Source organism: Cydia pomonella, chromosome 1 (assembly GCF_033807575.1).
Source record: "Cydia pomonella isolate Wapato2018A chromosome 1, ilCydPomo1, whole genome shotgun sequence".
In the NCBI taxonomy this organism is placed as follows: Eukaryota; Metazoa; Arthropoda; class Insecta; order Lepidoptera; family Tortricidae; genus Cydia; species Cydia pomonella.
Window position 1 is genome coordinate 44,617,067 of NC_084703.1, and position 25,692 is coordinate 44,642,758.

Sequence of the window (25,692 nt, forward strand, 5' to 3'; positions counted from 1 at the left end):
TGTTTCCGCATGAGTACAATCTGGATCTCTTCAAGGTTGGAGTAAATATTGTCAGATAGAATTTCCTACAAAACTTAGCACTTTATCTACCACTTAAGCTTATTTGAAGATTGTCGCCAAAGATGACTTTATTCGTCAGATAAGTGGCAAGTAGCTTATCCAGGACTCTACTTGGACATTGTGAAATAGGCCCTACCAATAATATCGATAAATTTAGACTATTCTTAGGACTCTTAGGTGAAAAGTAGTCTATAGAGGATAAGTATTTTGCACCACTTAAACCGGACGTAAAATGTAAATTTCACATCAATGCAGACATTAAAAAAATTAAGAATCTTAAAAAATATAAACAAAAACCTGCGTGTAATGATCACTAAGACTATTATAAATTATAGAATCATCGAGCACGAAATAAAAAGCATTGAATTCTAGATGTGGCTAGGTATAGACGAACCATAGACAAGTCAATAAATATCAGAGGCTCTATAAATAATAATCACAGTATAGGTTCATGGACAGTACGATGACTCGCAAGACTGCGCGAAACGCGCATGTGAACACGTGGTAATATTGTAGGCTAGGTTACATCACCAGATTGTTCATTATTTTGCATTAGGTGCCTATTCCTTACTAAAAAGTTCGGTTCATATTTAAACCTATTTGGGAAGTCTTATATAATGTTTCCTCATTTTAAAAATAAGTATATAGGCTACTACTGAACCGGTGTGCTCCATCTTAGGCCCTGTCTTCACTTTCCATCAGGTGTGACTAGAGCCAATCGCCGATCAGTTTTTAATAAAATAAAAAATAGTATTATTAGTAAACACGTTAGGTATGTCTGTGCACATTATTTTACAGCTCCTGATCTGCTCAATACCATTTTTCGTCAGTAACAAAGTGTGTCCTAGACGCCATGTTTCTTCCTGTAGCCTTACCACGACTGTCTTATCAGTGTCAAACTGACATATTCGCTAACGTCTGTGTAACTTGCTTTCAATACATCTCGCTCGCACTAATATGCCTGTACAAGCAAGATGCATAGAAAGTAAGTTACGCACACGCTAGAGAATATGTGTTTTAAGTACATAGGTGTTGAAAACAAATTTGAAAATGCGATTAATTTATCCAAAATTACAAATATTGTTGAGATTTCAACGTTACAACAAAACAAAATGCTGTCCACGTAAGTTGTGACCAAATCCCCTGGCCCGATGACATGAATGATGAATGTTAGACAATAAATACACGTCGCATTAGCCAGCTGATCGGGGTGAAGGCTGGACATGTCCAGACAGGACGGAGATGCAAGATGACATCATAATCCGACGGATTGATGCCCTGCCTTTATTTCTATAGATTAATAGTTGAGCTGTGGCTATGAGAATTATAATAGAATTCTATCTTGAAATATTGGATTTAGTACCTCGTTTTTAGTGCTCTCTATAAAAAAAGGAGCATTTATTTATAGCCTGACCAAGCTAACTCTTCATGGAATTTGCAATGACTAAGTGTGGAAATGACATCATTAATGTCAAATTTCTATGACTATATGACGTGTATAATGTCATGCCCTTACTTTGTTCTATTCGAATAGGTGAAAAGTCAGCTTAGACACATAAGGCGCCGGACTTATAGTTCGTGTCATCCACGATAACGCGCAGATTAGTCAAATCTAACCTTTAATTACGTGACTATACGAATCAAGACACGCGTCTTCGTAAATGACACGTTATAAGTCAAGTAAGAATTCTAAAAACAAAAAACCTCAATACTTATAGATTTGGGTCGACAATGGTACCACCAGGTATGTCTACATTTCTTTGCCACAAAAATAATAGATTATACAACCAGGGCATACAGCTACCCATTTCATCTGAGCCAATTTATAGGTCGAGGAATTCGAGGACAGAAGGGGGTATTTATGCCAGACTTATATGTATACTCTGCTCTTCACTTCGATTGCGAGGAAAATACATACAGAAATATTTTTTATTATTTTTATTTTTTTTAATAAACATAATCAGATTATCACTATTAAAGTTACTCGCCAAACTGCTTATGCGGTTTGTTGCAGTTTATTTAGGGTATTTTACCGTATTTTATCAGATTATTTTACCGTATATATTCAACACTAAAGAAAATTGTACTCGGGCCGGTCGGGGGCGCGCCGGATGCCAGTTGCAGCAGTGGCAGTTTGTATGGCAGATTTTGGACTTTATTGCCAAGTCAATAAGTGTTGTAATAGATGAGTTTACTATACGCTCTAGAGCATAACAAGCAACTTTATGCCGCGTACACGCGATTTAAACCTCAATTTTACGAACACAGGAAGTGAAAAATATAATGCATGAAATTTTCACCGTGCTCTTAGATTTTACCGTGCGTGTTAACGTAATATATCTTATTGCAAAGATATAAGGTTCACAGGCGGTCTATAATTGTTGGTTAGTATTTGTACAGCGTCAACAGTATTGGCCCCATTGAGGCTCTGACGGGCGGTGGCGTCGGTAAAAACGGTAGCTTCAGTTTGGTGTCGAGCCGTAATTCGAGTAAAAAATACCAGTAGCTAATGACACTTGTGCAAGTTTCGTTTTAATAGTTTAGTTTTTGTGACTTTTGTCTGACTGCAAGAGCGATCATTGTATAAAGTTGTTTATTTTAGATAAAAGAGGTATATGTTTGGTTACATACATACAAAAGACGATAAATAGGGAATATACGCAAAACTATGCGTAGGCGCTACTAGCACAAATTGTAAACAAACAGTCTTGATGCATCAATGACATATTTATTCGTAACAAATAAAATGTGAAAACTTGTCAAAAAACTTTTAAAGGCATAGATAGTATATATAAGTTACGGTGTGTGCTAGTGCTGCCAGAACTCAACGAGGGGGGGGGGGGGGGGGGGGGGGGGTTTAGGGTCGACAACGCGCATGTAACTCCTCTGGAGTTGCACGCGTATATAGGCTACGGAGACTGCTTACCATCAGGCGGGCCGTATGCTTGTTTGCCACCGACGTAGTATAAAAAAATACTCATACTGCAATCGTTGCTCCATATTTTGGCACTGGATGAAGCAAGATAAAGTTTTCTACCTGTACGGGCTACCGTACCCCTAGTGTAAATATTTTCGACAGCGAAACGTGACGTACGCGTTTGCGTTAAGTGTCATTTTGTATGAGATTTTTGACTTTCCAAAACGTCCCGCTTGGCGCGCTGTTCAAAAACCCATACAAAATGAGACTTAACGCAAACGCGTACGTCAAGTTTCGCTATCGACTAAAATTACACTAGGGGTACTGAACACGAGGTATGTATCCATGTTATAGGCACATGGCGACACAAGTAACAAATTATCCATTGTCAGCCATTATTTTTTCACTCATCGATCACGGTATCACGTCCGATCTTAGTAGACTACTGCACAGAGACTCCGCGAAGCGTTTACGGTTACTTTTATTAGTTACAGTAACATGTACAAGTCTCGGAAAGTTACGTAAGTCGAATATTTCAAGAAAATGTCACTGGAAATTTCAGAATTCCCAATACGAGAAATATGAGAAGTTTCCGAAAATGTTCACTGGAAATTTACCAATTTCGGAAACTTACATCAGTAGTAACAGTCGTAACTCTTTTACGCGTAAGTTGCTGTCTACGTTACACTTGAGTTAAAGTAGCGTTTCTATGGTATCAAACCGACACAAAGTATCGGGCTTTGTTTCTGTATGGCCGGGACATCGTTCTCGAAACTCCAAAGCGGGACTTATTTATGAGATTATTAGGACTCATGTAATGAATATCTAATAATCTCATAAATAAGTATGGGAGCGCTAGTTTGGTGACTTTTTAGGGTTCCGTAGCCAAATGGCATAAAACGGAACCCTTATAGTTTCGCCATGTCCGTCCGTCTGTCTGTCTGTCTGTCTGTCTGTCTGTCTGTCTGTCTGTCTGTCTGTCCGAGGCTTTGCTCCGTGGTCGTTAGTGCTAGAAAGCTGAAATTTGGCATGGATATATAAATCAATAAAGCCGACAAAGTCGTACAATAAAATCTAAAAATTTAATTTTTTTTAGGGTACTTCCCCTACACGTAAAGTGGGGGTGAATTTTTTTTTTCGCTTCAACCCTAGAGTGTGGGGTATCGTTGGAAAGGTCTTTCAAAACTAATAGGGGTTTTCACGAAACATTTTTTGATAAAGTGAATATATTCGGAGATAATCGCTCCGAAAGAAAAATAAAATGTGTCCCCCCCCCCTCTAACTTTTGAACCATAGGTCCAAAAAATATGAAAAAAATCGTGGAAGTAGAGCTTAAGAAAGACATTAAATGAAAACTATAGCGGACATGATCAGTTTAGCTGTTTTTGAGTTATCGCAAAAAGTTTTCCCTTCATAGTAAAAAGACTTATTTTAATTAGGTACTGATTATGCAAATTTGCCTATTTGTTTAACTCAGGTGAAAGGTACCGTTTCATCCCTTGGTTAACAATTTACTATACTTTAAGCTCCAGGTTAGCTTATTGTGACAGAAGAGTACCTACGGAACCCTACACTGAGCGTGGCCCGACATGCTCTTGGCCGGTTATTGACTTTTACATGCTTCATCTAGTATGTAAGTGATCCGCGGATCTCGGTACGGGCAATGCATTTGATAAATGTTAGACGTACTATTGTACTTACTTGTAATTGACAGTTTTTGTACTGTCAACCTCTTTGACACCTGAGATGAGCATTAATCAGTTGAGGTGTGACTTTTAACCGTCTATATCCGTATTAAATTGTCTTTAAAACTGAACCATGTTGTTAAAAAGATAAGGTCGGTGTTTGACGTAGTGTCTTAGGAGGAATGGGACTTTATAATAGAGTTTACAGTTGTCAGTGATCTAGAACGAGGTGATCAATAGATGTCGACGGAATTAGGATTACTGACATCACCGTCTATCTGAGTTGTATGTATTTTATCCTCTTAAGTGTAAGTCCTGAGTGGACGCTCTAAGCGGAGCGTTAGGCGGGGCGTGCAGCGTGGCGTCGGGCTTTCAAGTGATTTAAGCAGCGTGCACTATGGCCGCTCGTATAAGTTTGCATTTGCACACCCGACTCGAGCGTCCACACGGACCTATACACGGTGCTCGCGAGGAAACAGAAAGATTTTAACAGTATATTCCGGATCGTATTGAGACAAAAATGGCATATCAACCTTTTTTAATTCGCTTAGTTTCAGAGTTAATAATTTAAAAAAAAATCGTTTTTTATTGTGTTTCAGTGCATAACGCCTTTTTAATGGCTATGTCGCTACTATGGGACCTAGTCTAGACTGCCTTATTGACAGATATTAAAGTGGCAAGGAACCCTTTGAATAGGCTAGTTTTTATGAAAAAAAAAAAAAATGTTCCAATTCATATTAATCCATAAATTTCCCAAGTACATGACTGTACTTATTATGTTAAAAAACATACAAAGAGTAAAAAAAAAACACATAAATTTTTTTTTTGGTTGAATAAGTCAAATTTGCATTAGATTTTTTCCTTCTTATGACCTCAGGAATACGTGGTTAATTTTTCGTTTCCTCGCGGGCACCTATTCAGTTCGTTGAAATTTAAATTATTTTCCTTTGGAATAGAGTTGCATTTGTTATATTTCATTCAATTTTCGGACAAAACAATATCAACTCTATTTCTTAATCTATTTTTTTCAAAACTATTTTTGTGCGCTATACCGAGGTTTGTACCCACAATTAACCAACACAAACATTCAATAGATGAAGAAAAAATACCATTGATTAAAAAAAATATTCAAAATTTTCTGTTTGTTTTGTGACGCATTTTTACGTAGACCAGGTACATGTTTTATGGGTCGTCACAAAATTGACTCAAAAATTGTTCATAGAAAACTCAGGACCTTTTCTGAAAACTCCCTACATATTCCTCATAGCACCAGGTACTCTAAACGTTTAATTTAAACCCACACGTCAGTACCTCATCAACAGTACAAAAACGTCAACATTCTACAAGTATTAGGTAAAATAAAAAAACGCAGTTTTACGTGCAAAAAGGTTGGTTTCACGACTCGATGTGTTAAGTAACGAACCACGTTTTTGGTTCAATGCACTCGTCTATAGCAGAGGTAAGCTTACGTTTGCAATGGTTTCACGGTGTAGGTACATATGAAATTAATTATGGCAACGAATATGTACGTAGACGCGCGGGTTAAAACCAGTGGCTGTAGCACGGCCGCATTTTTATCGCTTGTCACCATGCCTGTCACGTTCTAACAAGTATGTAAGTGCGAAAGTGACGGGCATAGTGACAGGTGATAAAAATTTAACCATGCTGTCACCGCAGGTTTAGGTTCTAATTAATCCGGGTGATAGAGTTTCAGAGCGCATATTGAGTATATATAGTTTCAACGGGAGGACTGAAAGTTCTTCGGGGACATTCCACGACAGGACTAACGCGAGTTACCATTTTATTGCGTTTTCCTTTTATTCATGATGTAATTTAAGTTTTAATTTGGAATCCCTATAATATTATATATTATTTATTCAAACTTTATTGCACAAAATGTATACAATAATGTACAAATGGCGGATTTAATGCCGAATGGCATTCTCTACCAGTCAACCATAGGGCCAAACAGATACCTAGAATTGGTGCAGAGAAAGAAATATATGGAATGAATAAAAAAAGAGCAAACCAAACCTACTTATAAACTACATAAATAAATAATAACAATAAACTACCACATATTTATAAAATACATACTATAAATATAATAATTTGACGACCGGTCTGGCCTAGTGGGTACTGACCCTGCCTATGAAGCCGATGGTCCCGGCTCCAAATCCTGGTAAGGGCATTTATTCGTGTGATGAGCATGGATATTTGTTCCTGAGTCATGGGTGTTTTCTATGTATTTAAGTATTTATAAATATTTATATATTATATATATCGTTGTCTAAGTACCCTCAACGCAAGGCTTATTGAACTTACTGTGGGACTTAGTCAATTTGTGTAATAATGTCCTATAATATTTATTTATTTATTATTTTATTTATTTAATAATGATGGATATTATTCGAACTCTTGTTTTAGCAAATGCTTACGTAACATCATTACCATCCCATTATAAATGCAAAGGTAACTCATAAAAAACAGATTCAGTTGGATATGGATGTAGTTTAAAACCCGGGGAAGGACATAGGGTTCACAGTTTTCATCAATCATCATCATTCCACGTAGACGAACTCGCAGGCAGAAGCTAGGCATTAATAAAAAAAAAGCAATGGGCTCGTTACATTTTCGTAGAATGGTCTTTCCCAATTGTCGATGTCTCACGGTAATATTTCGTATTGAAATAGAAATAAGGGTCAGACTCGGACCACAAACGCTCTTTCAGTCCTGACTACATGAAATGTAGGCCTCCTTATCAAGGCACCTGTGTGTTCCAGCCACCTGTTCTAGCAAATACGATTAATAGAGTTACGATATAGGGGGATTGGGAAAATAGCTACCTACTTGTTAATCGTATAATAGTGAACCGCGAGTAAACTAGTGTTGGTAGGAACTCAAGTCTATTGAGTCTAAATTGAAGAACTCGACTCGTTTTTACGAGACTCAGAGTGTCTCAGAGCTTATAAAATCTCTGAGTCTTTTAAGTCCCGAGTCGAGTCTTTTATTGAGTCTTTTTTAAACGCAACTCAAAAGGACTCGAGTCTTCGAATAAAGACTCAGTCAACAATTTTATAGGTTTTACCTAAACAGCAGTAAAGGAAATACAGGCGGGTATTGTATGATTTATGTTATGTACATCCATGAATTTTCCATAAAGGCAATGCATTTCGAAGTTATTTGTAATCAAATTACAAGTTCTCCCAAAAGCACTCAAATCTCTACAAAAGACTCTGGTCTCTAATAAGTTGAAAAAAAAACTCGAGTTTCGTCTGAATTATAAGTCTGAAAAACTGAGTAGAGTCTTAAAGCAGAGGACTTAAAGGACTCGAGTCTTAACCAACACTAGGGTAAACCGTATGCGTATTTGTCCATACGAAAAGAGAAAATGGTTTTCCACTTCTAAATATTTTTCATTCTCCATGATTTTTTGATGTTTAAATTTTTTTTTTCTACTAAGCGGAACCTATAAGCCTAGAATATATTATGCCGAAGCATTCGACATCTAAAACAAAGTGATTTGTTAAGATTTAGTTAGTAGAAACCGTTTTCTCCTCAAATGGAATTTCATAGAAAAGCAAAGCTATTCTTCCCTCTTAACTATGCTTTTTATATTTGAAAATGTTGTCATTTGGGGTATTCAATTCAGGAAAACATTTAATCGTGACACAGTACATACAATTTTCTATGCGATTTATGTTATTATACTCTTATTTGTTACTATGTCGATAAAAAGTCGTAGGTAACATTGTATACAAAAAAACTGTTAGTGCCACGAATCAAAAGTATTTATAGAAAATAAACATTATACTTGAATTTGTATTGAACTAGTCTTTACTTGTTTAAACAACATTTTTAAACAAACACTGATATTTACGTCACATATGCACTTATAATAGGTATAGCCAGTATATCAACTTCATACAGACACTCGCGGAGTAAGCGACTGGACGAAGGCGATAAAAAAAAAGTATCACACGGCGTCGGTACTGCTGCTGAAGTCCACTTCTTCTCTAATACCTCATCAAATCTTTGACCAAATTAGATTTTATTATGAATACTGATCGCCGTCGGTAAGTTTCCAAAATTGCAAAATTTCCACATCAAATAAATTCGAGATCTTCTCATAATTTTCAATGGGAAATGAAACACATCAAAATTTTTCATCTTGTTCATTTCTTGTTAAATTCTCATAAATATTCCGTGAACTTCTGAAACTTTTTGGAACTCTCCGTAACTTGCACATCTGTAATCATGAAATTACTATGTATATTTTGTCGGGTAAAAACTAAAAACAAGCAGACACTGCTAATCTGCCTCCACAGACCTATATTCCATGTCACTCCATGTTAAGGCCAAAGTGATGAAGATAGCACTCGTCACTCGATATACTAGTTAGTCGATAGAAGTGCTTACGTCAAGTCACTATACTAGGAATAAAAATACTGTGATTAGGTTAGGTATATATTGGGTAACGCTTCATATGAATCTTACTCACGCTGGCACGTTATCCTGGTAAATTCCGCACACACTTAATATTGTACCTATCTAAAGTAAATAATACCTAAGGTACTGCTTCCTCGTGTCATGACGTAAACGTAGTGAAAGAGTAACTTTTACTAGGACAAGTATTAACATTAATCTGTGGTAGTATCATGGATATGTTGTTGATGATGAATATATGTTGGTATGATACATTTAATGGTGAATAGACGGTGAAACAAATGTATTTATAAATACTAGCTTAAAGTCTGTATATATAGCGCCCAGGTTACTAAGTTTTGACCGGCAAATGTCGGAATCAGTCTCTTTAAGCGCCTTAAACACGGTGTTTGACGGTCTGTAACGAATATCAGATATACTTAAATACTTTACCGAGTAAAAATACATAATTTTACATACTTCCAAATTAGTGCACTAATAAAAAATCAAACGAACTAAATCTTTGATTCAAGGAGTTTTCTAATTGACACACAAATGAAGTCATTGGCACACTGACGGTTGGTGTTTATAGACTAAATTAGGTTCAAACCCCACACCTACTTCTAAATTTCCGACTGCTCCCCGTTTCCTATTAATAAATGTTCTGTTGCGGATTTCAAATTCAAACCACGTGGGTGAATTCGTTGTGTGATTCACTTGAGAGTGACAATAGACGTTTCTTCCGATCGTAACTGACTTCCAAATTTGGGATACTTTGCGTGACCCGATATAAATGTTGTAGTTGAAAGTCGTTAGAACATAAAACTGTACATTGGACATACGCAAAAATTCAGTAATAATATTTTTTAGGTGAGAGTATATGATGTATGTAAAGTAACTGAACCCAAAATGACACAAATCTGTAACCTATGTAGATTTGTATCAAAATTGGACCCACACGTTGAAAATGACTGATGTTAATATCAAGAGGAGGAGTACAGGAGGGTTGATTATTGTTGTGTCTGTAGCGCCACAAACCAGAAGATAAACTAATTTGCCCTGCAGGATTCAAGTACTAATACTTTTTTCGTGAACAGGGTTATATAGCTTCCAACAGTAATAGGTATCTAATAAAGTTGACGTCGACGCTGAACGCGACGAGCTGAAAACACGCCAGCCTGCGACCATTCACTACCACTATCTAGCTGGTGTCCTCACGTGACCTCAATGTGCACGGGGGTTCACCTCGAAGATCGGCTACGTCAGCCATCTTCGGGCGCATGAGCGCCGAGCTAACTAGGAGTCGAAATGGTTGCCATGGTCGAAATCGGCTGGAAGGATCATCGTCAATAGGTATCTAGATTCGGTTGATAATTATAATTTATTTATTTAACCAGAAAAAAGTAACAATGTTTAACAACTACAGCGCATTATATTCAAAGGTTAGCTTAGTTTGACGAACTTAGCCGTACGCCCCATGTCACGACGTGCATGCATTCTGATTTGGCATAGCAAGCCAGTTCGTTTAGAAATTCAAATTTGCTCACCGCGTTTGCGGTCTAAACTACCTGTTTACAAAGCAAATGCACGAGAACATACTCTTACAGACCAAGTATAGATCGTGTCATTCATGACGACGTGTGACATGACTCGTATTGTCATGTTATTAAAGGTTAGATTTGACAAATCTGCGCGTCATCGTGGATGACACGAACTATAACTAAACCTCTCGCGTTGAATGATGATCATGAGTAGCTGTCACGTAAATGTTTGATGTAATTTTATTTATTTATGAATGTTATAAACGTACGGTAAAAATACATTTAATCAAAAATATTTTGAAAGGGAATTGAATTTTGCGGTAGGTATAGTTGGTACAGTCAGCGTCAAATACTTCGTAGCAGTCAAAGTGGCCAAATAGTTCGGTACACCATACTAAATATATTGTGTACCGAACTATTTGGCTACTTTGACTGCTACGAAGTATTTGACGCTGACTGTACATAGGGAAAGATCGAGCGGCACATGAAAATCTCACTTTAGTCTTGAATTATACTTTTTATTTTTCTTTTGCGTAAATACATACATATCGCCTGAGTAAATGTTTGCCCGGATTTGCAGCGTAAAATAAGTGCAATTAAAACAAGTTGATACTGATAGCTTCAAGTTATCAGTTTTGTAGGTCAGGACTCGTGCAGCGCGAATTTGTGGACTTCTTATTATGCTTATTTAAGTAATATATTGACTTAAGCCCCATTTAGACGGTTCAGAACTTGCGTGCAATATTCGATACATAATCGTATATTTAATTGTTTGACATAATGTTTAAAACAGAATACAGCTATAAATATAGATTAAGGGTAGTCAGCCACACACCCACAGTGATCAGGTCATCAGGATCATATTGCCATAGCGCGTTATGGGGCAATCCTCGATAATATGGTTTGTTTGTGCAGCCTCGCCACAATTGCAAGCCCACCGGCTTCGGCCACTCCACCCATCCATAGCGGAGTTTGTAATGAGCACAACGGCCATGGCCAGTGCGAAGTCTGTTCAGGTTACACCAGTGTCGTCTTGAGAAGTCAGACCCTTTAACTATGGTACCTGAAATGATTCCGGAGCCCAACTTTCCTGCTATTAGTGAGTTCCACTTCAGGTTGAAGCAATTGTCGAGAACACCTTTAGATATACTGTTTTTCATCATACAACCTGGACCTGTAGAGGAGAACAAGTGGGCATACTAAAGAAATTCGTCCGAGTTAGTTAAAACGGAGACCTTCGTTTCGTTAACGCTTCAGTAATTTATATTATGACATTTGGTCATTAATGCAGACTTTCCCACTTATATAAATAACACAAGGGGCTAACGATGTAGTATGACCCATCTATGTATCTATTAATAAATGACTTTTATCCCGATAACATAATCACTAAAGAACCCATTATGACACAGTTAAGTAACCGAAAGTTCTTGCAGCATTCCTTTTTTAATCAGTCCAAACAAAGCCATTATGCAGCCGAACCTTTGACTCACGAATGTTTTGAAAAGCATTATTATTGAAACGGTGGCCAGGTCACCTGATAACGTGAATGCAACGATAACTGCACAAGCGCCATTGTTTGATAACCGGACCAGTTGCGCCAGCGCATGTTTTCAATCGCCAATCTAACGTGAGCTCTAAAAGGATATCTTAAGATAGATAGATAGAATATTCTTTATTGGCATATCTTAGTTAAAGATACAGCTTTAAGAAAACAATTGATTAAAGATAGAGGTAGACAACAGGCGGTCTTTACTTAGGTGTATTCCCATTTGCCCGCCCCATCGCCACCATGCATGAGGCCGGGAGATGGGAATACATCTTTACATTGACTGTCGCCGCTCCGGGATTCGAACGGGACATCGCTAATCATTATATACCTGAATAGTGCTGTCTCTAGTGGCGTGCATACGCATCAGTGCAATAGGCTGCCTTTCCGTGGATTTAGGCGGAGATGAGCATTGATTGGCTGTAATCCACATATCTTCTCCGCTTTGCTGAATTATAACCACTGCTATTGGTTCATTCCCGCACGTCTCTCATCTTCGCCTCAGTGGAAAGGCAACAGAGTAACCGTTACGAGCTCTTGGTTTGGCAAGTGGCTGGAATTATACTCTTGTTTCGAAAGAGGAACGTAGCAGCTCCATTAGCGACCTTTCTTGTTAATGCCCTATAGAGTGTTTCCTTTTTTAACTAGGGGTGAATATATCCCTTCACTTGGCTTCGCGTGTCAATTGATTTCAGATTGATTGTCTTCATCACAAAGAATTCGGCTGTCTGCCACTCTAATAAAGGGACAAAACTGTATGACACCTAATGACCTCCAACTTTCCCTGTACTTTCATCAGAAACTTGGCCTTTTCAGCCAAAACATTTTTCGGAAAACTGTAAACACCAAAAATTTTGAAACACCATGTAGAAACACGTCCAAACTTACAAGATGGAGGCGTCATACGCCATTTCAGAACTTACTTTAGAAAGTTATTGGCTAACTCGTCGATAAGCGAGGTGAAGGAACCCTGTATCTATTGCTTGTCTGTGTAGTTGCAACATGCGTTTGTGATGCGCTCTGTGTGCAGTGTACCATCGCCCACACTGTTAACTGTCCATTGGTGGACCTTATGCCTTCTGTAATAAGGTCCACCGATGAACAATTAAGAGTGTGACTGTTGTACTGTTAGTTCGCCTAGTGCCGACCGAAATAGCTGTGGCGAGTACTGTCACGGTTATAAACGTGTCGACGTCAAAGATAATTATGCTTCTAGGAAGGAACGGGACTTTAGGTCTAAACCTAGATTTTGGTCCTTCGAGACGGATTTATACGAGTAAATCAAAATGGCTGACTGTGACGTTACTTGGATGCATCATGTAGCGAATAAGTTGCTCTTTTTATTAACAAATACTGTTAACCTACTTAATATATTAAACTAATACATACACCGATATTGTCTGAATAACAAATTTTATTATACCTGACGCGCGGCGAATAATGGTATCTATGACAGTTCCTCCAAGTCGCTTTTAGATGGAATGGACATCATTGAAGAAATTGGTTTTTACAATATTTTCATTACTTTATTGTTGCATTTCTAAATTTAAAAACAATGTGTTGAAGTACCAAACAAAGTCTACAAACATTTGAAATTGACACTACTCTGTAAGGCGTTGAACCAAGAGTTACTATAATGTGTCGGGGGTCATGTTGTCCCAGGGGATCTATGGGTGCTTACAGCTGGTATAGCTTCTCTAGGTTCTAGTTTAAACCTAATCACAGAAAGTATCTTTTAACAAAGTAGTCGCAAAGAATACAAGTCAGTGCATGTAGATAAAAAAAACGAACCACTGTCTTATACTGTTAGTCGGCACTGCAAGTGTTCATTTAATGGTAAGAATTCTGCTGCGGTCATACAAATTAAAATCACATCTCATACGACCAAAACAATTACGCATAATTATGTACCGTATTTACCAAAGCTTTCAGTCTCTTTTCCTTTGAACTATTTACATCAGCGCGTTTTCATTAAAACGATATGCAGTTTAAATTATAATTTAACCCATCGCAAACATTCGTTTAGTGTTTCGGTTGTACAAACAGCCACACTGTTAACTTTCCATCGGTAGACCTCATGCCTGTTGTAATAAGGTCCCCCGATGGACAGTAAAGTTATGTTGAAATTGCTTTAATTATGCCAAGTGGAAAATTCTTCTTGAGACAATAACCTTTATTCAAGTTTTGCGATTACTTTTCGGAACAATTGCCAACTTTAAAAACTTCCATGTGTGTGGTGGTCAAAAAGCGTGGGTCAAGTACCTCGGTGCAGAGCACAAAATCGTTCTCGAGTAAATGCAAACTGATGTCAAAAACAGCTCCATATGTAAGAAGTCTTAACCACTCCGTTCAAAGCCTTCAAATACTTAGGGTGCCGTTCAATTTTAATACAAACTTTTAGCATAATTTCATTTAACTACTATTGAAACTCATAATAAACATTATGTATAAAAACAAAACATATAAAGTTGTTAGTCATACTAATTTAATGACAGAATGCTCTATAATCATAAAAACATTCTTCATAACAATCCTTAGGAATAATTTTACTTGTTATAACGTATAATAATTAAAATATAGTACTAAATTTTAACGAATGGTGACATAGTGTTCTATGATATACTTGGTGCCAATCAAAATATTAAATTATACAACAATCTACCTATTCAACTTTAAAGCTGGTCGCCGTTAGGTACGACGACGAGCGAAGCGAGGAGGAGTGTTAGGTAGAACTGCGACCATATGGGCAGAACCATATGTCTCGGAAATTGTATTTTTGCTTGTTCATTTTCACTAGGCGTTTATATGAAGTTTATCTGAATCCCTTAGGAACCACAGAGGTTCCAACTCACACTGGCCGCTGCTTTGCGGTAAAATGATATATGTCGACAGACGTAAAGTACGGATGTAGGTAAGTTTGACGCTTAGAAAAATCGATTATGTTCCATGCAAATATAATGTTTAAGTTTTTTTATTAATTAGTAATTCAGTGTTGTTAAGCTATCAGCAAACTCAATCAAATAAAGTTTATGAACGATTTGCCGTGATTTGATTATGAAACTACACCTTCAACATTATGCTGTTGGTTTTCATGAATAAAAAACGTTCCGAGTATAAAATAGTATACAGAGTGAACATTATACTGGTTGCCTGTTATGCAAATACATTACTATGCTACTAAACTATAATTACTTTCGAAATTATGCAATTCGTTTTTATTGTATTTGTTTTTATACCAAATCATAATTTCTGCATATCAAAATTATGCAATTCAAATTATGAAAAATGAAATTTCGCAAATTGTTATTATTAAAAACATTACACACCCAAATACTTAATATCAGTTACTCGTAGCAGCAGAATTAGCTAATCGTTGAGATGTTCACAATTACCTAACACGCAGTCTTATTCTCTTAACGAATGAAGTAGTAAACGAGACTTAAAGAATGTATGTTGTAGTTTCTAAAACTTCCCGCTTGGCGCGTTATTTCTAAATCGCATACAAAATGAGACTTAACGCAAACGCGTACGTCACGTTTCGCTATCGAGTAAATTTATACCAGGGGCTCTGTTCACTTAGATCGTTAACGGCTAGTCCAAAATCAACGATCGGTATGATCGTGCCTTTTACCTATCAAACATCGATTATGTTAGACCATCTGTACTAACAGCAACACTTATCAGACCTATGGTGAACCTTATGCGTTTACAATAAGGTATACGATATGTCATTTAACAATGTGAACGACTGTACTATTATCTATTGTAACATACTACTTTTTTCTTCAAAACCACTATGAGTCTCAAGTGCATGACACACTTTCGAGAATATGTGCGTTGATAGTGCACCGTCACCTTTATTTTTAACTTATCTTATCAGCGTGTCAGTGCGCTGAACGTTTATTTTTTTTGTAGGTATTAAAATATAAGGTGTCGTAAAATAAACAAAAGTAATACAAAATATCCTTTTCGATAAGGCTATAATGACTATCAATAGGTAAGTATCTAGTTTTTTGCGCCAGTTGGCAGCGCCCAGATCGTCTTTAATTCCTCTTTTTTTTTTTGCATTAGATTAAGACTGAATCGTGACGTGACGTATCTTTTTTTTGAAAAACACTTTAAAAAATAAGCGTCAGTAAATATGTAATAAATATAACATATATTATTTTTGACGACCAGTTTGGCCTAGTGGGTGGACCCTGCCTACGAAGCCGATGGTCCCGGATTCAAATCCTGGTAAGGGCATTTATTCGTGTGATGAGCATGGATATTTGTTCCTGAGTCATGGGTGTTTTCTATGTATTTAAGTATTTATAAATATTTATATATTATATATATCATTGTCTAAGTACCCTCAACACAAGCCTTATTGAGCTTACTGTGGGACTTAGTCAATTTGTGTAATAATGTCCTATAATATTTATTTATTTAATATTTATTTGTTATTTATTTATTTATTATGTTCATTTATGTACATTCTTTTGATTTCATAAGTAATAGTTACTATATTTAAATAAAAAGACGCGTAAAGATTGCGAAGTCTATTTCTAATGAAAAAAAAAATGAGGTATAGTATACTGAAAGAAAAAAAAGTCATAAATAATTTTTATAAATCCAATTTTATCTATCTTGGAGATTCACTTGTGGGAAATGCTTGATATGAGAATAAATATGCATTGTTCAATTTTGACGCTGAAATTGTTAGGGTGTATAATATAGCAAAATTTTATGATAGTGTTTTGTGTAAACTACTTACGGAGTATTTTCGCTGGTTGGAGTTCCGTGGTAGCCTAAATATTAAAAAACAGACTACCCAAAGAATGCTTTGACCCCGACAAAAATAATTTATTCCAATTCGATATCGAAAACTCTTGCTTGCACGGCAACGTTACAGTTCGATCGAATATCCTGTCGATGCTCCGGAAGAGCGTGACAATCGGAAGCGGCAACCAATTCTAATTCCTATCCCGACATAAGTTAACATACAATTTGCAAGTTCGTTCACTCTTCCCCGCTCCATACAAGGTGTGGACGATGGTTCTGTATTTGGCGTCCTACGTGACAAAAGACGCTCAATTAAAAAAACTCCTATTCATGCCGCGCGCGCATTTGTCTCTAACAAACCAGCATATCTATGACCACGAGATCCTTAAGAACTACGTAATCGAACATTGCGTTTACACTGGTTATTGGAACATAGGTGATGGGAATTAAATGGTCAGAACATTACCAAATTTGTTCGAATATGGACTCGGGCGATTCTAAGCTGAATAGTTACAGAGCAAAGGACTATTTTGGCAAATCGGAAGGAGTGTAACCGTCTTTTGAGGCCTCCACCTACGTATCTACCCACATCCAATTCAGCGTCAGTGAATGGTCACAAATTGGTCTAAATATCTGGTCTGTAGATGCGGGAGATGAATAGAGTTCGCTTCGAATATACCTATCAAAGTTGAAGTTGATATAATAAATAAATATTATAGGACATTATTACACAAATTGACTAAGTCCCACAGTAAGCTCAATAAGGCTTGTGTTGAGGGTGCTTAGACAACGATATATATAATATATAAATATTTATAAATACTTAAAAACATAGAAAACGCCCATGACTCAGGAACAAATATCCATGCTCATCACAGGAATAAATGCCCTTACCAGGATTTGAACCCGGGACCATCAGCTTCGTAGGCTTCACTACCCACTAGGCCAAACCGGTCGTCGTGATATGACGGAAGATTGCGTTTACGTTGAAGTAGGTTAAGAGGAAACTACGAGTGACCGTCTCTAAATTTGTACATTCCTTTTTTAACGAACCCCATACTATGCCTTGGGAAAACGACGGCACTGAGATACCTACATGTACATTGCATAGCAGGAGCGTCCGTCAACGGAAATTCCTCTGAAGCCTGGGTACTTGGTACATGACGATTTAGGTTCCAGGGTGTTAATATTTAGGATGAACGTCCGGCCCACAGTAAATAAAATAAGCCATAAGCATCAGTCAATGACACGCGGCTACTGATATCAATGTCACACTTACCTATAACATCCGAATTCGAACTAAATCAAACATCAGCTCTATCGTTCGATTTTGAACTTAAAAGTCACCCCCACAAAGTCAAATTTAACATCTCCACCAGTCTGTTTTAGGTCTCAAACATTACTGGGAAGTTTATTCCCGTGCCCCCCCGGACAGACACCGCTGCTGATTGATGCCCGCCCGCTAGATCCAGCAAGGTGATTAGCCGGGGTGTAATGACCGTTCATGTCACATGGGACTGCAGAAACATTCTTAGAATGCAACCTGCCTTGAGATTTTCTCACGTCTTGAGTTATTTTTGCAACGAGTATTTCCGCAGTACGCATCTTAAAAGTTTTGGGTTATTTTGCATCGTGCAATTAACACTTCCCTCCATAACGTAACAATTTGTACCTACACCTCAGTTCAAAAGGTGTAAAACGCAATTTTAATACTACGGGCCCTGGGCAGACTTATCGTTGGACCTCAATGGGTGGAAGGAGCTTTAACGAGCATATTATAAACTTGCAATATTCGCATACAGGTATGAAAATAACTAATCCTCGCTGGTATCCAGCTGATCTGGAATTGGCATACTTTTATTAGGTTCGGTGGTTTACTCTCGAGTTAATCTGGTGTTGGTATTGGATGTTATATAGGAAATCTCATCGAACATGGGTTCAGTCAAAAGATCTAATTTGTGACCCATTTCGCACATTGTCACTGTGACAATAGTATGAGGTCTCTAGCGAGACTGGTGTGTGGTGTCACAAGGTACGAAATGGGTCACAAATTAAATATTTTGACTCGCCCCAAGCTCTACCATTCTTTAACCAGTTTTGAACCTTGTTGCAATTAGATAAGGCCCAAGGACTGGTCAGGTAAGTGTGTTGCTGTTAGTACCTTACACAGTAGATTAAGGAAGAATGTTGAGTGCTACCGTTCGCAAACTGTCATGCAGTTTGGCGAAAAATATGTATAATGAATATTGCTGTGTATTATTGAGTAAATAAATTAAAAGTCTCAATATGTAGAAAAATTAAACTGTAATAAATGCTCTTGAATGTGTATTGTAAAGATATATCTCTGTTTTGAAAAGTATTCCAGGGTGGCAGGTACTCTTGGCGCGTTGCTTCGAATGCTAGTTATTGAACTATACATAAAGAAGCTTAATGATAAAAAAAAATCGAACACTATAAATTTAAACTTTCGCGTTTGGTACACACATTTCATGTCCTTTTTTATTTATTCAGATAATTACAGCACAATACTAAACTTAATTAGAAAAGTATCGTTAAACCAGTAAGGTTTGCTTCGATACTACAAAATTAAATACCGTTATTTTACCTTATTATAAATCCGATGTTTCAGCCGGGTTGCACTAGCTAAAATAAAATAAAAAAAGTTAAATTTAATATATTAAAAAATCTAATATCCCGTTGACAAATTACAATTTAACAGCTGGCGATTTATTCGATGACAGCATTTATTCAAATTGACACCAGTGTCCTTGAGTTTTTTTTTAATAAATGCGGAGCAATGACACCGACCTCAGACTGCCGCTAAATTTTTATTGCGTAATAAGTATAACGATTAATTTGCCTTAGGAATCTTTCAAAATGTTGTCAAATTACCAATGCACGTTTTTTAGGGTCCCATCCGTAAGTGGTTTTGTCTTTTTCGTGTTCATGTTAATTAAAAAATTGTATATTACGATACAAGTGCGAAAAATAGGAAATTAGTGACGTAACGAGTGGCGATAAATTAAAACCCGACCGAAGGGAGTGTTTTAAATCGACGCGAGTTGGGAATTACCTATTCGCACATGTATCGTACAACGTTTTACAGTACATATGACCGTTTAAATTTTCGACATAGTTACATAATGTGCCAATTTACGCACTAGTGCGGAAAAGTAGCTCTAGCATTTGTATTAGCCTTTTAGACTTAATCCATTATAGCATGCGTAGAATAAAATCTACAAGCAGTTTTGATGAAAAACCCGAACCGTTTGCTAAATTATTTTAAGTTTTTTAAGGTTCGTGATAAAAAAGGTAAAAAAAAAACATGTAAGAGGAACTTTCAGGGCGCAAATCCGACTCGCACTTGGCCGTTTTTTTATATTATCAGCATATGTCAGCGTCGGCGCGTGCGCCGCTCCGAAATAGGATATTTGCACGATGAAATTATTTATGGAGATTAGCAGCTAGAGTTCTTTTTTTAAACGGTTTTTCGATGAGTGAGACTGTTTTATACAGCGCCGTGACTCAGCCCCGTCCAAGTTAACCGTTCGTGAACCTTGTTGCAACGAGATAAGATCTAGCAATGATCAGTACCTTAGTGGTGCTATTAGCAATCATTGTCGGGTGGACCAGTGGAACTTGATCCAGATATATGTAGATACTGTGCGTAATGGTAGAGCAAAGTTAATACTGGTCCTCGCAAACGATCGACTCGGCTACTGATTAGAACGTATAACTTTGTTAGTGTTAGGGGGCGTGCATTTAAAAACAATATCTAATAGACTTATAATTAAGCTATTAAACAATTTAATAATAATCTGCGAAAGCTTCAATCGCATAATGTTTACTATTAATATGCGGTGCTTTATGACTTTTTTATGATATCGGCAAATGGTGTCATTATCAGTATTACCACCACCATTTCAAATCTCAGTTGGCAGTGTTACCCGGGGTTTTATTACATTTTTATGTATTACTAAAATATTATATTCTTACAAACCCATTAAATCCCAGGAGTATTGAAGGCAGCATTAGCTTAGCTAGCGAAATGGTATACAGTGATACATAACATACATACTTAAAGACCGATGCGACTTAGAGCTATATGCACTGTCGACTGGTCGACGGTGACTTTCTATAGTTTATGTAGGCGTATACGGACATAGTCGCCGTTGGCTCGGTAGACTCAGAGTCACGACGCACAAACGACAGCCGGTCGCCGGTGACTACTAGGAACACGGGTTCAAATGGACGCGTTCACACTGCGAGACGCCGCAGTCGAGTTTTATTTGTATCTGTCTTTCTCTCAAAAATAATTGTGAAGAACACAACATATTTTAGTGATGTTTGCGTTCGACTTGGTCTCCTGGCCCTAGTCGCCTGTTTCGGTCGCCGAGAGACCAAGTCGCTGGCGACTAGTCGACAGTGCGTAACGGCTCTTACAAACCTTCATAAAAAGAGCGTATCTTAAAGTCAACACCGCACTTGCTGCTCCTCTTGTGTTTCAGGTGTCCTTGGGCGAAGGCAATTGCTTACCATCAGGCGTTAAGTCTGCTTGTTTGCCTCCTATGCCATAAAAAAGAGAGCCTGCAACGTGCATTTAGTCCCATCTATAGTTGCAAGCACCAATGGTTTTTTGCTTACTCGACGCTCGATTCTCCATACAAACGTAGTTACGCTCTCATCTTAAAACGACTAGCCAGATTGCTCTGAAACTTTGTATTTACAATATAATGAAGTATATCTAGTCCTGTAATTCGTTTATGTTTATGTAGCTTAAGATACCATAGTTAAAAAAACAGCGGATTTCAGTTTTTCATACATAACTTGTTTTTACTCTATTTCCTTTTTTTTATAAATTGGAGCTATATAAACCAATTACTCGTGTCTTTGTATATGCAAGTTTCAAAATGAGAACGAAAATTAGAAATGGTCCTTTATATTGCTACGGTGTCCATTGTATAAATAATATTAGGTACTTATAATACAATTATAATAAAATTCAGATATTGTCCTCAAACAAACCCTGGTGTTATTGAAAATTACTCATCCGTTCGAGTTTGCAATGTTTTTGTGGTTTAGTCAGACGAGTCATCTTGATGTTGTACCTATTTAGGTATGTTTGTATATGGGAATAACTGAAAATAACTCAATATGCAGTATAAGTTGATGCTATTGCCTAAGAAAGAGAGTAGATAGTTGAATCACTTGAAATGAGGTCATTTTGATAACGACATACGGTCACATAAACCACATACGATCATGGTATATAAATACTTTTCCCTATAAACCTTCCATTGAGAAATTTCATATATAGCTGTCAACATACCTTACCTTCACCTGTTTTACATAATAATAGAAGATAACAGTGTTGACGATATGAATTACCAATCGATATAAATCAGGTGCTTTTCCGGAAAGGAAAATAGTAAGGAAATCTGCATACCATCTGCGAAATAATAGTTGAGTGAGAGTGGAGTCGTCACACTGCTTTCTTTATCTGATCCAGTCATTTTTATATGATGTTTATGCTTATAACATTTAGCTCGGGTTGGGTTAGGTTAAAAATAACATTTAAAAATGTTTCTGGTTGACTAATTTCGTTTGAAAATATATCACCATGAGATAACGACATGCGACAAAGAAAACTCCCAAATGTTTTACAAACTTATCTCCCTCCTTAATTGGTCATGAATTTCCTTTAACATTATTTTTTATCATTACTTGCTTTGCATTTAAGTCTTAGTCCGAAACTAGATTAGATATACCATATATATAAGTAAACCTTTCTTTTCCAGCGAAAGGCAAAGGTGCAGAGAACCAGCCACCAAAATCGCAGAGAGACGCCAACAGCGACAGCCCAGGTGGCGGTCGTGATTACCAAGTGTATGGCTGTCTCCTGCGAAACGAGCTGCTGGGCACACAGATCGAAGAGTTGAGAGGCCCGCCGGCGAACAGGACAGAGGGGAACAGGACGGCTCTCCGGCCCGTGAAGGACCTTAAGGGATACATGCCGCCGGTCTACAGCTTCAGCTCGCCTGTGAAGAAAGAGGTGAGTCTACTACACTATTAGCAGACAGGAGACTTGCAGGAAGTAATCATTATGGCTAAACAACGCTTTGCGAAGGAGACTTGATTGTATATTCGATTATAGCACCCTTTTTGGGCTTCTGTGTAAAGAATAGGCATATTTATATTACATTCGTATACAAGATTTTTTTGACATTTATCTGCAGCATCTGTTTATTTGAAAATCCTTACGTTCTTTAGTCTCGATACAAATTTATCCATACTATCAACATAGGCTGGTCGCCTTAAACGTTAGCTTGCATTTTAAACATTGCTTAGGTACTGAAAATCCATTTGAGGCGGCATCTTTTCTTATATCTTTCTTAATTATGCGTAATGTGTATACATTTTTATTTATAATTACATTGGCAGCGGCACTTATATGTCCTTTGATATGTTATCCGCTATCTAGATTAGGATTGCCTTTTTGCGTACCTAATTTAAATTCAAACAAAACAGCTGATAATTAAATATTACCCTCAAAGCTACTACAATTTAGCGGCACGGTGCACCAGATCAACGAAAAGTGAATTAGGAACTTTTTTTTATTCTGGACGCCGACATTGAATGCTAAAATTCCCGAATGGTAATAAAATTTAACGCTCCACACTGGTATACTAATCGCACGTGTATCTGTATATTGTACCAATCGTATCCTCTTCTTGACGAGGCTCTGTCGTTTAGTTCCTTGACGGACATTTGAGAGAAGTAGTATATAGACAGAACTTGAAGAAGATCCTCCAGCATTCTCTTGGACGTTAAGGCGTTCTTTAAAAAGGACGCCCGTGTGACCAATGGCCGATTAATCTAAAAAAAGAAATTGCTTATGCTAAAGGTCCTGTGCAAAGCAAACGCCGTGCTTTCGAGTAATTAATTTGGCGTTTAATAGTTTCTCTACAATATGTGTAGTGCGTGATTATATTATTTTTATTTATTCAGATAATTACAACAACAATATTGAATGATATTCGTTGACATTAAAACAGTTTACTACATTATTGACTATAAGCAAAAAATTAGTGCGTAGAGGCAAAATTTAAGAAATTTCATTGCGATTTCATTCTATTAGCGTTTTTCGTGTTGCCTTTCTAAGGCATCATAGGTCCCGCTTGAAACAGTAGAAAAAATGGTATGTACGTATTACGCATGTACTACATATTCTCAACTACACAATCAAAACGGTTTTTTTTTTCAACCCGTATATATTTGTGTAACACTTACACACTGCCAAATTCTTTTATTCCAATTCAAAAGCCTTTATTTGTGATGCCATAAAAGTTATTGCCGATATGCGTCTGCATTCTCCCCTGTGTCTAATTGCACCATTTTTATACAGCCATAAAACGAAATTTGAGAATAAAGGTGTAATTAGCAATTCGCACGTTTTTTGTGCAAAAACGTAAGGTTTTAGCAGAGATCCTTAGTCGAACGGCAAAACGGAGATTTTAGTTTACATGTCCGTTGGGCAAGCTGGATTTATACTGCAAGTTGTTTTAAAGTTCAGTTAACAAGTACCTAAGGTGCTCATGTTAGGAAATAGGCAAGACAGTGGTAGTAAAAAAAAACAGCCTGTTTCTATTTTAGTACTCGTTCGAAACTCAGGATACTTTGTGACATTTGTAAATAAGTAACAAACACATTATTTTACGAAACAAGGATATGGACAGAATATAGAATTGAAAGTACAGTGGCAAACTTATCTTCATAGACTCTTCCCCTTCTTCTTCTTCTTTTACCGGTTCCCTCATGGGAACCGGAAGGGAAACAAGGAAAAGTATTCCACATATCTCTATCAGGGAGGATAAGGCGGTAGGGATAGGTGGAACAGGCGGAAACTTCTAGCTAACCTCAAAAAGTAGTTAAAATGTAAGTCATTTGTGGATACGTTTAATACAGTTAATATTTACATATATGGTAAGTATTTGTCAGATTAGATTTTTACTATGGGGCCATAAATTAAAATATAAATTATGAGGTTATTCCAAGATTATGACAAACAATTTAAACGTAATTCTGTTATTATTAAAAGTAAAGAGAATACCGGAATTCTACGGAACGCATCGCTCGGTTCCACACACATACTTGGTAATTTTTTGTGCATTCAGATTTATATGCAGATTATTCACTCGCATATAAATCTTGTTTAGACCAACGTCCTCATGATGTCGCCTTATTGTTTCTGTTGAAACGGCTTAAAGGCCTTACCTATACAACTACGTTTGTTACCTTCCTCAAATGAATACATGTCTTTATTAGCGGTGGTGACTTTTACAGAAAACCGTCTTTTGTTAGTTTTGATGAGATGTTAATGCTGGCCTAATGCAATTTTAATTTACTGCCCTATAAACATACACGTCCCGACGAAAAGGAAATCCTAACGAATGCGTTGGAAATTAGGTCTTAACATAAGATAGTATAGTTTAAAATTGTTCTTATTTTAAATGCATAAAATAATGCTGGGTTTATTTGATTGTAAATGAGTATAATGAAAGTTTAGATACTGGTGACGCTTTAATTAATGTATCCTGTGGAACTCGCTGATCCCATAGTTTACTGAACTATATAGGGATCGTGCGTGAGAGCAGCACACGAGCAGGAACTAATGACATGTTAAAGTTTGCGATTTAGACCAGAAGATGGCAGATCCTCCTCTAGACGTTGGGCCACCACAATGGCCCACTA

General features: G+C 37.1%; 1 protein-coding gene across 1 annotated transcript in view; it reads left to right on the forward strand.

Annotated features, from left to right (window-relative positions):
• The window catches only part of LOC133524917 (fizzy-related protein homolog), a 93,467-nt gene that overhangs the window by 25,436 nt on the left and 42,339 nt on the right, over positions 1-25,692 (forward strand). The window contains exon 3 of the mRNA XM_061861076.1: positions 22,740-22,993. Coding sequence (XP_061717060.1) covers positions 22,740-22,993 — 254 coding nt within the window. The remainder of the gene's footprint in view (positions 1-22,739; positions 22,994-25,692) is intronic.